Source organism: Heterodontus francisci, chromosome 19, assembly GCF_036365525.1.
Source record: "Heterodontus francisci isolate sHetFra1 chromosome 19, sHetFra1.hap1, whole genome shotgun sequence".
Lineage (NCBI taxonomy): Eukaryota > Metazoa > Chordata > Chondrichthyes > Heterodontiformes > Heterodontidae > Heterodontus > Heterodontus francisci.
In genome coordinates, this window is record NC_090389.1 from 14,340,098 (window position 1) to 14,353,271 (window position 13,174).

The 13,174-nt window shown below is 42.9% G+C and overlaps 1 protein-coding gene across 1 annotated transcript in view; it reads left to right on the forward strand.

The window, feature by feature from the left end:
- dock3 (dedicator of cytokinesis 3) overlaps positions 1 to 13,174 on the forward strand; it is a 1,369,418-nt gene that overhangs the window by 529,968 nt on the left and 826,276 nt on the right. Inside the window, exon 6 of the mRNA XM_068052296.1 lies at positions 10,929 to 11,077. Within this exon, the coding sequence (XP_067908397.1) occupies positions 10,929 to 11,077 (149 nt within the window). The remainder of the gene's footprint in view (positions 1 to 10,928; positions 11,078 to 13,174) is intronic.

A 13,174-nucleotide genomic window follows, 5' to 3' on the forward strand; every position in this document is an offset into this window, starting at 1 on the left:
GCATGTATTCAATTATTGTTATTTTAAAAATGTCACATTTAAAGTTTAAACATTTTTTTCTTACTTTTGCTTTCTGTTTTTCTTATCTCTCTCTCCTAATCTAATCCCTTTTCTCTCTATTGCTCTTCTGTACCTGATTTGACACTGATTCATCCACTCCAGTTCTCCCTACTTCAACATCATTCCTTTCTTTCTTTCTCAATTCTTAAATCTCATTGGTTAAGGGGATACACTGTTGTTCCTGCCGTTCACTCAGGTCCCAGATGCCCCATTGCCCTCGCACGTGTTATGTCCCGTTGCCCTATCACGTCATTTTGTCCCGTTGCCCTCACCATGTCGTTATAATTTCACAATTCCAGGAAGTTATGGCACAAAGAAATTTCAAGCTGAAAGATACGGGAGAAAGTCCAACTAATGCCGTATGCCTCGAGATGTCCTGCTGCAGTGGGCAAGATCTGGCCCATTGTGTCTGTCACAGCTACCTCAGTGTGTCTGAGGAATCTAAATCCTATTGTGTTACAGGGAGTGCTACAAACAGCTTGATGCACATGTTAAGAAATAAAATAAATCCTAACCACCCACACCACCTTGTCATTTTCAAATTAAGCGAATAAACTAGATCACGACATAAATGGAGAATTGCATATTCCAGCATTTACGTTGGTACAGTATATGCGTGGGAACCTATTATTACTGACATAGTGATGATGCATATTCCAATACACAGCATGAAGGAGGAAAAAGTGCAGATTTAAATTGAAAAAGCAAATTTAATTTTGATTCTCAAGGAATTTTTGTGTCCTCTGTGTGCTGTTACTTTGGAAAGAATTTAAGAAAATAAATTTTGGGATTGCTTCAGACATTCATAGTTCTGTGAATGGTCTTTTCATTCTCTTTCACCCCTTCAAAATTTGTACCTATAATTATAAAGAAATTTAAACTGACTGGGCATTTGGTTCAGGAAATTTGAGTAAAGTTTGGTAACTAAAGGAAGTTTCATGAACCATGGGATACGGCTCATGTGTCATTTGATGCTGATAAGTATTAAAGTTGTCAAAGTTTTGGTAAACTCCATAAATGGGAAATGGATTGTATTACGTGGTTTTTAATCATGTATTCTTTCCACACCACTCTTGAAGTAATTAAATAATGGCAAATTTTTATTTTAACTGAGGGCTAAATTGTGTGGATTGTGGGCTGGTTCTAGTCATTAATATAGAATCTTCTGTAAATCTGTCATCTCTCATTTGTTAATTCCTGAAATTTATTAAAAATTAAAAGCAATTGTGAAAATAAAAGATTTGCCTTGATGTAGCAACTTGCCTTATCTCAAACATTTTGGAACATTTTACTTTAAGTGCAATGACTGTCATATAGGGAAACATGGTGGCCATTTGTGCACAACAGAATCATACAAACAGCAATGAGTCAAGTTACCAGTTAGTCCCTATTTAGTAGTGATGATTGAGGCATGTTTGCCAGGACACTGGGAGAATTCTCTGCTATTTGAATAGTACCGTAGGATCTTTAACATCAGTTGAACGAGCAGAGCAGACATTAATGTCTTGTCCAAAAAACATACCTCCAACAATGTAGCCTGGATTGTGCTCATGGCCTAAATAGAAACAAAGAACATAGAAAATAGGAGCAGGAGTAGGCCATTCGGCCCTTCGAGCCTGCTCCGCATTCATTATGATCATGGCTGATCATCCAACTCAATAACCTGTTCCCGCTTTAGCCCCATACCCTTTGATACCTTTAAACCCAAGAGCTATATCTAACTCCTTCTTGAAAACATACAATGTTTTGGCCTCGACTGTTTTCTGTGGTAGCGAATTCCACAGGCTCACCACTCTCTGTGTGAAGAAATTTCTCCTCATCTCAGTCCTGAATGGTTTACCCCGTATCCTTAGACTATGACCCCTGGTTCTGGACTCCCCCACCATCGGGAATATCCTTCCTGCATCTACCCTGTCAAGTCCTGTTGGAATTTTATAGGTTTCTATGAGATCCCCTCTCACTCTTCTGAACTCCAGCGAATATAATCCTAACCGACTCAATCTCTCCTCATATGTCTGTCCCGCCATCCCAGGAATCAGTCTGGTAAACCTTCGCTGCACTCCCTCTATAGCAAGAACATCCTTCCTCAGATAAGGAGACCAAAACTGCACACAATATTCCAGGTGTGGCCTCACCAAGGCCCTGTATAATTGCAGGAAGACATCCCTGCTCCTGTACTCAAATCCTCTCGCTATGAAGGCCAACATACCAATTTTTGCCTTTTTTACCGCCTGTTGCACCTGCATGCTTACCTTCAGCGACTGGTGTACGAGAACACCCAGGTCTCATTGCATATTCCCCTCTCTCAGTTTATAGCTGTTCAGATGATAATCTGCCTTCCTGTTTTTGCTGCGAAAGTGGATAACCTCACATTTATCCACATTATACTGCATCTGCCATGCATTTTCCCACTCACTCAACTTGTCCAAATCACCCTGAAGCCTCTCTACATCCTCCTCACAGTTCACCCTGCCACCCAGTTTTGTGTCATCTGCAAATTTGGAGATATTACATTTAGTTCCCTCATCTAAATCATTAATATATATTGTGAATATTGTGAATTGAGGATTGAACCCACAATCTTTGGACTCAGATGAGAATTATACCAAATGAACTAAGCTAACACTTATAAATAAGCCATAAATCTTAACAGAGAGAAAACTTGCATTTATATAATACCTTTCACAAGTGAGAGCGGCACAGTGGCGCAGTGGTTAGCACCTCAGCCTCACAGCTCCAGCGACCCGGGTTCAATTCTGGGTACTGCCTGTGTGGAGTTTGTGAGTTCTCCCTGTGTCTGCGTGGGTTTTCTCCGGGTGCTCCGGTTTCCTCCCACAGCCAAAAGACTTTCAGGTTGGTAGGTAAATTGGCCATTATAAATTGTCCCTAGTATAGGTAGGTGGTAGGGAAATATAGGGACAGGTGGGGATGTGGTAGGAATATGGGATTCGTGTAGGATTAGTATAAATGGGTGGTTGATGGTCGTCACAGACTCGGTGGGCCGAAGGGCCTGTTTCAGTGCTGTATCTCTAAACTAAACTAACCTAAACAATCTCAGGGCATCCCAATACTACTTACAGCCAATAATTATGTTGAAAGTACTGTCATAATTGTAGAAAACGTGACAGCCAATTTGCACACAGCAAGGTCCCACAAACAACAGGTGGAGTGATAAAAGTTGGCCATCATAGAGCCATCAGAGATGGGGCACAGTGGAATATAGTCGGGAGTCCTTAATATTGACTTTGGAACCCACAAAATTTCATGACTTCAGTTTACACAAAGCCAAGGAAACCACCTGTTATTTACCACTTACTGCCTCCTTCTCCTCAACTGATGAGTAAGCACTGCTCCAAGTTGTAGCCTACTTGAAGGAAGCACTAATGGAAACTTGGACACAGAAATGAACTCTTGGTGGGGGCCTTCATTGTATTAAAAATCACTGACTGAGCTAGCTAACTCCTGAAATTTATAGCTGCCAGACTGGGCCCATAGCACATGGCAGGTAACATTCTTGATCTTGTCCTCAACAACCTACCTGTTGCAGACATGTCTGTTTGTGATACTGTTGGTAGGAGTGATCACCACAAAGTTCTTCTGAAGATAAAGTCTTGTCTTCACATGAAGGACATCCTCCCTCACGTTGCATAGCCCTGCTGCCATTCTAACTTTGACAGACTAAGGACTAGCTGCTAGCCATCCACATGACACTTGACCAAGTGCAGTAGCAGAGTTGCATACCACCACATTCCGTGACCTCAGGGTCTGACACATCCTTCTCTCTGTCATGGTGACAAAGGCAGGAAACGAATCTTGGTTCAGTGGGGATTGTAGAAGGGCATGTCAGGAGCAGCACCAGGAATTTGTAAGAATGATGGACCAATCTAATGAAGCTACAGCACAAGGCTATTTGCATTCTAAACACTAAAAGGAGCAAACTACATAGCTAAGAGATCCCACAACCAATGGATCAGAGAAAAGTTCCGTAGCTGTACCACATCCATTCATAAATGGTGGTGGAAAATCAGGCAATTAACAGGAGGAGGCGGCTCCATAAATATCCCCATCCTCATTTTTTTTAATACATTGATGGGATCTGGCATCAGTGGCAAGGGCAGATTTTATTGCCCATCCCTAATTGCCCTCGCGAAGGTGGTAGTGAGCCACCTTCTTGAACTGCTGCAGTCCATGTGGTGTAGGTACACCCGCAGTACTGTTAGTAAGGGAGTTCCAGGATTTTAACTCTGCAACAGTTAAGAAATGTTGATATAGTTCCAAGTCAGGATGATGTGTGACTTGGAGGGGAACTTGCAATTGGTGGTGTTCCCATGTGTCTTTTGCCCTTATCCATCTAGGTGGTGGAGGTTGGAGGTATGGAATGTGCTGTTGAAGGAGGCTTGGCGAGTTTCTGCAATGCATCTTGTAAATGGTACACACTGCTGCTGCTATGCACCAGTGGTGGAGGGAGTGAATATTTAAGGTGGTGGGTGGGGTACCAATCAAACGGGCTACTTTGTCTTGGACAGTGCCAAGCTTCTTGAGTGTTGTTGGAGATGCAGTCATCCAAGCAAGTGGAGAGTATTCCATCACACTCCTGACTTGTGCCTTAATAGATGGTGGACAGGCTTTGGAGAGTCAGGAGGTGAATTGTTCGCTGCAGAATTTCCAGCCTCTGACCTGCTCTTTTAGCCACAGTATTTATATGGCTGGTCAAGTTAAGTTTCTGGTCAATGGTAACCCCCAGGATGTTGATGGTAATGCCATTGAACATCAAAGGGAAATAGTTAGAGGTCATTGCCTGGCACTTGTGTGATGGGAATGTAACTTGCCACTTTTCAGCCCAAGCCTGGATATTGTCCTGATCTTGCTGCTTGTGGGCACATGCTGCTTCCATATCTGAGGAGTTGCGAATGGTACTGAACACTGTGCAACCATTAGCAAACATCCCCACTTCTGACCTAATGGGAGAATTTTATGGGCCCTGCAAGATTTGTTTCCTCGGATTTCCGATGGCGGGTTTTTGTATCACAATTAAGTCAGCAGCGTGTTTGCGGCGGTCCAGTGCTCCCCCTGCACAGTGACGGATTGCAGCTTTGCATGCATTTCCATAGCATGAATACTTATTACCCTACACTTACTTCAAATTAAGTCCTACCTGCCAGATTAAGTTAGCGACAGACGGTTCACGTTTGTTTAAAGGTGGCACACACCAGTCGACTTTGTGCAGTTGTGTCTGAGAGGCGCAGGGGAGGGTAGCCAGTGAGGACACAGAGTGTGGTTATTGGGTACATGGAGGAGCAGGGGAGGGTACTTGGGCAAGACGGGGTGGGGTCTCGGGTGGGTAGAGGAGCAGACGATGGAGGAGGGCAGTGTTCAGGGTATGTAGTGGTTTTATTGATGCTGAATCTGGCCGTGGGCGGTTTCAGGAGGTGGTGGGTTCATGTGTGCATGACAGTAAACAGATGGTCATGAGGGGCCTAAAGGGAGGGGTGAATGCTGTCTATGCGGGCTCCTGTGGGGCGAAATCAGGGTAGTGGCTGGCTGAGGGAACAGTCACAAGCAAAAATAATTCTGAGAGGGAGATGGTGCTTGGGTGTAAACTGAAAATGAGGGTAAAGCAAGACTAAATTATATTAAGCTTATGTATGACCACAGTCAGCAATATGCTTCCAAAGGCTGCTGATCCTTGTGGCTTGCAACACAGAATGATTAATTGGCATGTGGCTCATGGTGCTTCACAGTGATGGTGGGTTCCGCCATTGAAAGTCTGTCCCACTGCATGATCACATGTGCTTGTTGCCGCACCGTTAATTTGCATGTAAAATTGCATGCAAAACAGGAAAAAGGGTAAAAGCGGAAGCTCCGCCAACTTCCGGTTCCACCGTCAGAAACATAAAATCCCGGCTCATAAGGGAGGGAAAGTCATTGATGAAGCAGTTGAAGATGGTTGGGTCTAGGACTCCTGCCCTTGATATCAAGGGCAGTCACTGTCACCTCACCTCTGGAATTAAGCTCTTTTTTTCCATGTTTGTACCATTGCTGTAATGAGGTCTGGAGCTTAGTGGACCTGGCGGAACCCAAACTGAGCATTAGTGAGCAGCTTATTGCTGAGTTAGTGCAGCTTAATAGCACTGTAGATGACACCTTCCTTCAGTTTGCTGGCGTTTAAGAGTAGACTGATGGGGCAATAATTGGTCGAATTGGATTTGACCTCCTTTTTTATGGGCAGGACATACCTGGGCAATTTTCCACATTATCGTTGGAATGTATCTATTCTGTGTATTCTGAAATATCCCCTTAAATGTCTGACACTGCATCTCTATTGATCTATCCCTTAACTTACTTTGCCAGTTCACTTTAGCTAGCTCTGCTTTCATGCTCTCATAATTGCTCTTATTTAAGTTTAAAATACTAGTCTTAGACCTACTCTTCTCTCCCTCAAGCAGAATGTAAAATTCAATCATATGATCGCTGCTGACTTGGGATTCCTTCACTATGAGGTCATTAATTAATCCTATCTCGTTGCACAATACCAGGTCTAGTATAGCCTGCTCACTGGTTGGCTCCAGAACATGCTGTTCTAAGAAACTATCCCGAAAACATTCTATGAATTCCTCATCTCAGCTACCTTTTCCCATCTGATTTTTCAGTCTATACGCAGATTAAAATCTCCCATGATTATTGCGGTACCTATCTGACAAGCTCCCATTATTTCTTCCTTTATACCCCATCCAACTGTGTTGTTACTGTTAAGAGGCCTGTACACCACTCCTACAACTGACTTATTGCCGTTATCATTTCTCATCTCTACCCAAACCACTTTTACATCCTGGTTGCCTGAACTTCGGTCGTCCCTCTCTATTGTGCTAATACCATCATGAATTAACAGAGCCACCCCTCCACCTTTTCCTAGCTTCCTGTCCTTCCGATATGTCATGTACCCTTCAATATTCAGGTCCCAATCTATGTCGTCCTGCAGCCATGTCTGTAATGTCTATCAGATCGTACTTATTTATTTCTATTTGCACTATCAGTTCATCTGTTTTGTTTCGACTGCCACGTGCATTCAGATACAGAGCCTTTAGTTTTGTCCTTTTATTATTTGTTATTCTTATCAATTAATCACCATTGATCAGAGGCAAAACTGGATCAGCCATGTCAACATTATGTCTACCTGGATGAATGTTGTAACCTGTGGTTGTACTGAAATGCAAATAGATTGCAATAAGGGGTTACTCAAATTGGATGCCCGAAACTGCACATATTGCTCTCGTTATGCCCTAACCAGTGTTCTGTATAAATTTATCATTGTCCTCGCTTTTGTATTCTATGCCCCTATTTATAAACCCTTATCATTCCCACTTTCAGGGAAATATGTAGACCTCCCTTTATTGACACACTTCAGTTGGCAATAATCTGGGTACTTTTTCCTATGTCTGCATGCTCCCATTCCTTTTTTTTCAGCCAAACTGTATTACTTCACACTTCTCCACATTAAATTGCATCTGTTCACTGTCTGGCCATTCCGTTAACCTGTCTATTTTCCTAAAGTCTTTTATATTCTGCCTTGTTACTTTTATCTTGTCAACAAATTTTGAGATTGTGTTCCCCATACGCAAGCCCATATTTTTGGAGAACAATTTGGACCCAGCACTGACTCTGGATACATCACTTCTAACCTTGCTACAGTCCCAACAACACCCATTTATCTAAATTCTGCATTTCCTGTCCATCAGCCAACTTTCTATCCATGCTGCTACATTTTCTCTGACAGTAAATTTTTCTAATAAGCCTCTTGCAACACCAGATAGAACACTTTCTGAAAATCCATTCACATCACATTTTCTGCATTCCAATCAGTTATCTATCCAACCAGTCACTGCTTCAAAAAGTTCCATTAAACTTATTAAACATGCCTTGACTTCAGCAAATCCATACAGACTGTTCTTGATCAATGCATGCATTTCTAAATGCTCATGGATTATGCCACACAATGTGGGTTTTTAGTTAGCAGATTTATTCTCTGTCCTTTCTTGAACAGAGGTATTAAACCATCTGCTGTCCAGTCATGTGACACAATTTGGATATTTGAGGAGCATAGAGAAATTATTGCCATAGTCTCTAGTGTCTCCTCCTTGGCATCTCTCAGAAGCCGAACTTCTATTTAAAGGGGCAGAGACTTGCAGAGTTTCTAATTAAAGAAATCAGATAGCCTCCATTTCAATAAATGCTTTAAGAATCCATTTAAACAGTAGAATGAGCCACAAATAGCTGTCCTACTTCAAAACTGGCCAATGAAACTTGCATTCCTTGTCTCGAGAGACAATGGGTAAGTGCCTGGAGGTGGTCAGTGGTTTGTGGAGCAGCGCCTGGAGTGGCTATAAAGGCCAGTTCTAGAGTGACAGACTCTTCCACAGGCACTGCAGGTAGAGGTGGTTGTCGGGGCTGTTACATAGTTGGCTCTCTCCTTACACTGCTGTCTCTTTTCCTGCCAACTGCTGAGTCTCTTCGACTCGCCCCTGTTCAGCCCTGCCATGATAGCTGTCTGCCAGGTCTGGTGATCGCTGGCAACTGGCTCCCACGACTTGTGGTCAATGACGCAAGACTGCATGCCGCGTTTTCAAACGTCTTTAAAGCGGATACATGGATGGCTGGTGGATCTGTACAATACGTCCTTGGGGATCCTGCCATCTTCCATGCAGCTCACATGGCCAAACCATCTCATGCGTTGCTGGCTCAGTAGGGCATACCTGCTGGGGATGTTGGCTGCCTCGAGGACTTCTGCATTGGAGATGCGGTCCTGCCACCTGATGCCAAGGATTCTCTGGAGACAGTGAAGATAGAATGAGTTGAGATGTCACCCTTGGCTGACATACGTTGCCGTAGAGCAAGGTACTGAGGATACAGGCTTGAAACACTCGGACTTTTGTGTTCTGTGGCAGTGTGCCATTTTCCCACACCTTCTTGGCCAGTCCGGACATAGCAGCAGACGCCTTTCTCATGCGCTTCTTGATTTCCGCATCGAGAGACAGGTTACTGGTGATGCTTGAGCCCAGGTAGGTGAACTCTTGAACCACTTCCAGAGTGTGTTCGCCGATATTGATGGATGGAGCATTTCAGATGTCCTGTCCCATGATGTTTGTTTTCTTGAAACTGATGGTTAGGCCAAATTCGTTGCAGGCAGCCGCAAGCCTGTCGATGAGTCTCTGCAGCCACTGTTCCGTGTGGGATGTTAATGCAGCATTGTCAGCAAAGAGGAGTTCCTGATGAGGACTTTCCATACTTTGGTCTTCGCTCTGAGACGGGCAAGGTTGAACAACCTGCCATCTGATCTTGTGTGGAGGAAAATTCCTTCTGAAGACTGGAACGCATGAGAGAGCAGCAGTGAGAAGAAGATCCCAAACAGTGTGGGTGAGAGAACACAACCCTGTTTCACACCACTCAGGATGGGAAAGGAGTCTGATGAGGCACCGTTATGCTGAATTGTGCCTTTCATATTGTCATGGAACGAGGTGATGATGTTTAGCAGCTTTGGTGGACATCCGATCTTTGCTGGTAGTCTGAAGAGACCACGTCAGCTGACGAGGTCAAAGGCTGTGGTGAGATCTATGAAACCAACGTAGAGGCATCCATTGCTCGCGGCATTTCTCCTGCAGCTGGCGAAGGGAGAACAGCATATCAATAGTGGATCTCTCTGCTTGAAAACCGCACTGTGCCTCAGGGTAGACATGCTCAGCCAGCTTCTGGAGTCTGTTTAAAATGACTCGAGCGAAGGCTTTCCCCACTGTGCTGAGCAGGGAGTTTCCACGGTAGTTGTTGTAATCACCACAGTCGCCCTTGTTCTTATAGAGGATGATGATATTGGCATTGCGCATGTCCTGTGGTACTGCTCCCTCATCCCAGCACAGGCAAAGCAGCTCTTGGAGTGCTGAGATGAGGGATAGCAGGCTTGGCACAGTAAACTGCATAAGTGAAAGTGACAGGTTCTGTAGAGTGTGGACATTAAACCTGGCGGTACGTCGTACAGTTCTGTATTCTACAAAATCCATGTAAGCATATCAGACCAGTCATTATCTTTCATGTCATGTCACCTTCTTGATATGCTTTAAGTGCTTGTTGACAACACTGTAGGCAATTAAATTTGGAAGCATTGATTGTTGTGGGCCTGTCTACCTTTCCTGTTGCAGATTGACTTTGTTCCGAATGTGCCAACAGAGTTTAAGTTGTTATCTTTTGGCTTATACTGTACGAGAAAGACGAGTTCTAATTCTAGAATCATCAGAGATTTGGCGATACTTAGCAATAAAAATCAGATCTCTGTTTTACCAACTTCAACATCATGTCCATTTGGAGAATTTCATGCGTCTGTGAGGACTGTATACTGCAGTGGGTTAATTCACTGTTCTTTTTGTTACCAACACAAGGTTCAAATCCAACTGAGACTGATGACACAAAACAGTTCTTTCTCATTATAAAGGTCCCAGTTCAAATGCATCGCAACACAAATATGACCCATAAAGCTATCATTCAGACCAATGCAAAAAGGAATGTTCTTCAGATTTTGAGGGCTACTGTCATGGAAGAATAGAGAAACGTTTACGATGCATTACTGCACTATCAATGATACTTGATGGTGACACTTGGATTTTAATGACTCCAAAAATGCACTGCTCTATTCTGTGGGGAATGAAAACCACATGTTGAATTCTTCCCCTCCTTCCATTACTGTGGTGAGTATGGTAGAAACTTATTTAGCTTGTGATCAGAAGATGTAGTGTCAAGTGTGCAGGGATGAAGTGAAACAGGTAATTTCTGAGCAAGATTATAATACTTCCGTTTAAATGGCTTCTACCTTTTTCCTTCCACAGAAACACAAGGTGGATTTATTTTACAAACTGCGCCATGTAATGAATGAACTGATTGATTTGCGGAGACAGCTTCTATCCGGTCACCTAACCCAAGACCAAATCCGTGATGTCAAGCGACACATCACAGTCCGCTTGGACTGGGGCAATGAGTAAGTTCATCCAGGAAAGTTGGTTTATCTTTATATTTTATGTAATACTTGCGATTTATATAATTGTTTATCTTCTCCTTGTGTAAAATATCCTTCCGGTGCTCAAACCATGCAGGGTATAAGTGCGCTAAGCCATCCTCCAAAAGCCAAAATTGCAATCCTCAAAAAAGGGATTTTATTTACTTTCACCTCAACTGTAACACAGTTGTTAAATATTTAAATGGTAGCAAATTATGGCCTGCTTGAGACACACATTAATTTATCTCAGCTTAGAATATATTTTTAATATTGTGTCATAACCAGGTGAGAAAGAGGTCCAGACGTTTCCGCTCAGCCTTTGCCTGGTTTAACCGTAACAGGGTTTAATTTTTAAAAACACCTTATTTTAGCTCCCCCCTCAGCAAATTTTTGTTCACTGCTTTCCAATTGTAAGGCAACGAAATCAATCAGACAGATTTTCTTAGATTTAAACAAAAAAGGTAGAAGTTGATTAACCTTAAACTCTAATTCGATCAACGACTACAAGTGTGCGACGCTACCACACTAGCATACATACGCGATAAACACACATGCAGAAAGAGACAGAAAAAGTGGAAAGAATAAAGGGGAAAAGTTTGAGGCAAGAACTGGGTTGTAATTACAGTCCTTTGAGTTCGATGTGGAGTCTTTGGTTGCCGGAAAATCTTGCCGTTTGTTGGGGCCCAGTACCAGCCCTTCTCTTTGCACTAAGACTATCCCAGTTGATACTGGGGAAGTTGAAATGCCCTACTATTAGTACCCTATTATTTTTACACCTCTCTGTGATTTGCCTACATATCTGCTCCTCTATCTCTCCCTGACTGTTTGGAGGCCTGTAATACCCTCCCAGCTAAGTGATTGCCCCCTTTTTGTTTTTAAGTTGTACCCATATGGCCTCATTTGAGGAACCTTCTAAGATATCATCCCTCTTTACTGCAGTAATTGAGACCTTGATCAACAGTGCAATACCATCTCCTGTTTTATCCCTCCCCTGTCACCCCTGGAGAATCTTGATCTCATTCTTGGCAGGTGGGGGTCTTCATGACAATTGGATAATAACTGGTTTTTTTATGCCTAAATTTTTTTTCCCAGGACCAGTTCCTTCCCCTTGTCCACATAGTCTTGGAACTTAACAGAATTATTTTTAGTTTGCCTATTTTATCTGGTAGTTTTACATGTCACAAAAGCAATTGCCATGAGGAACTCTTTTGTAAGCATTGGCAGGGAGTTACCTGTAATGGCACTAGTGCATTTACTGGTGATTAAATGGGCTCACAATTAGCTACAATCTATTCGTGCTATTTTGTAATGCTGTATAGTTGCTAATTTATTGGAAATATTGACAACTATACAGTGAACCTTGCACAGTTTGATATTCATTTTTGCAGTGGGCACCTGAACTGGAGAAGTATTTGCGTCAATTTTTTCTCCATTCTTCAATTGCTTTCCTACATACCATCTGTGGCATGACCACATGTAAGGAGTCGGCGGACTATGGGGGGGTGGCTATTTTAGCATTTTGAGCAGAGAGGAAAGGGGGCATAAATCATGCCAAAAAATTTGGTAGAGACCCATTCTCTCATTTCCCTCTGCATACAATGTACAAAGAAGCCAACAAGTAAGAGGGTCAGAAGTCCCTATAAGTGACTTTACATCTGTAATCCACATGATCAACTTCTTGCCCTTTGACACCTCCACTTACCCTCTTTCCGTCCTTTCCTGCCGTCACAGTGGAATTTGTTCTTGTGCAGCAGAACTATTTTTTTCCAGTTTATGTCCCTAATTACTTGCTGACTTGGCTTTTAAAGTTCCCAAATGTCCGATTCAAGCCATAGATTTTAGATCATATGTAGGGACATCCTATCCTGCATCAGTGGTCATTCCTTGTTCCCTTATCCTCAAATTACCTGCCTTATATAAATTCCATTTATGTTTTTCAGTGACACCGAAAACTGTAAAGCCAACAATCCCATTCGGAGTAAAAGTAGAAAATGCTGGAAATACTCAGCAGGTCTGGCAGCATCTGTCGAGAGAGAATCAGAGTTAATATCTCAGGTCTGTGACCTTGCATTAGAACAG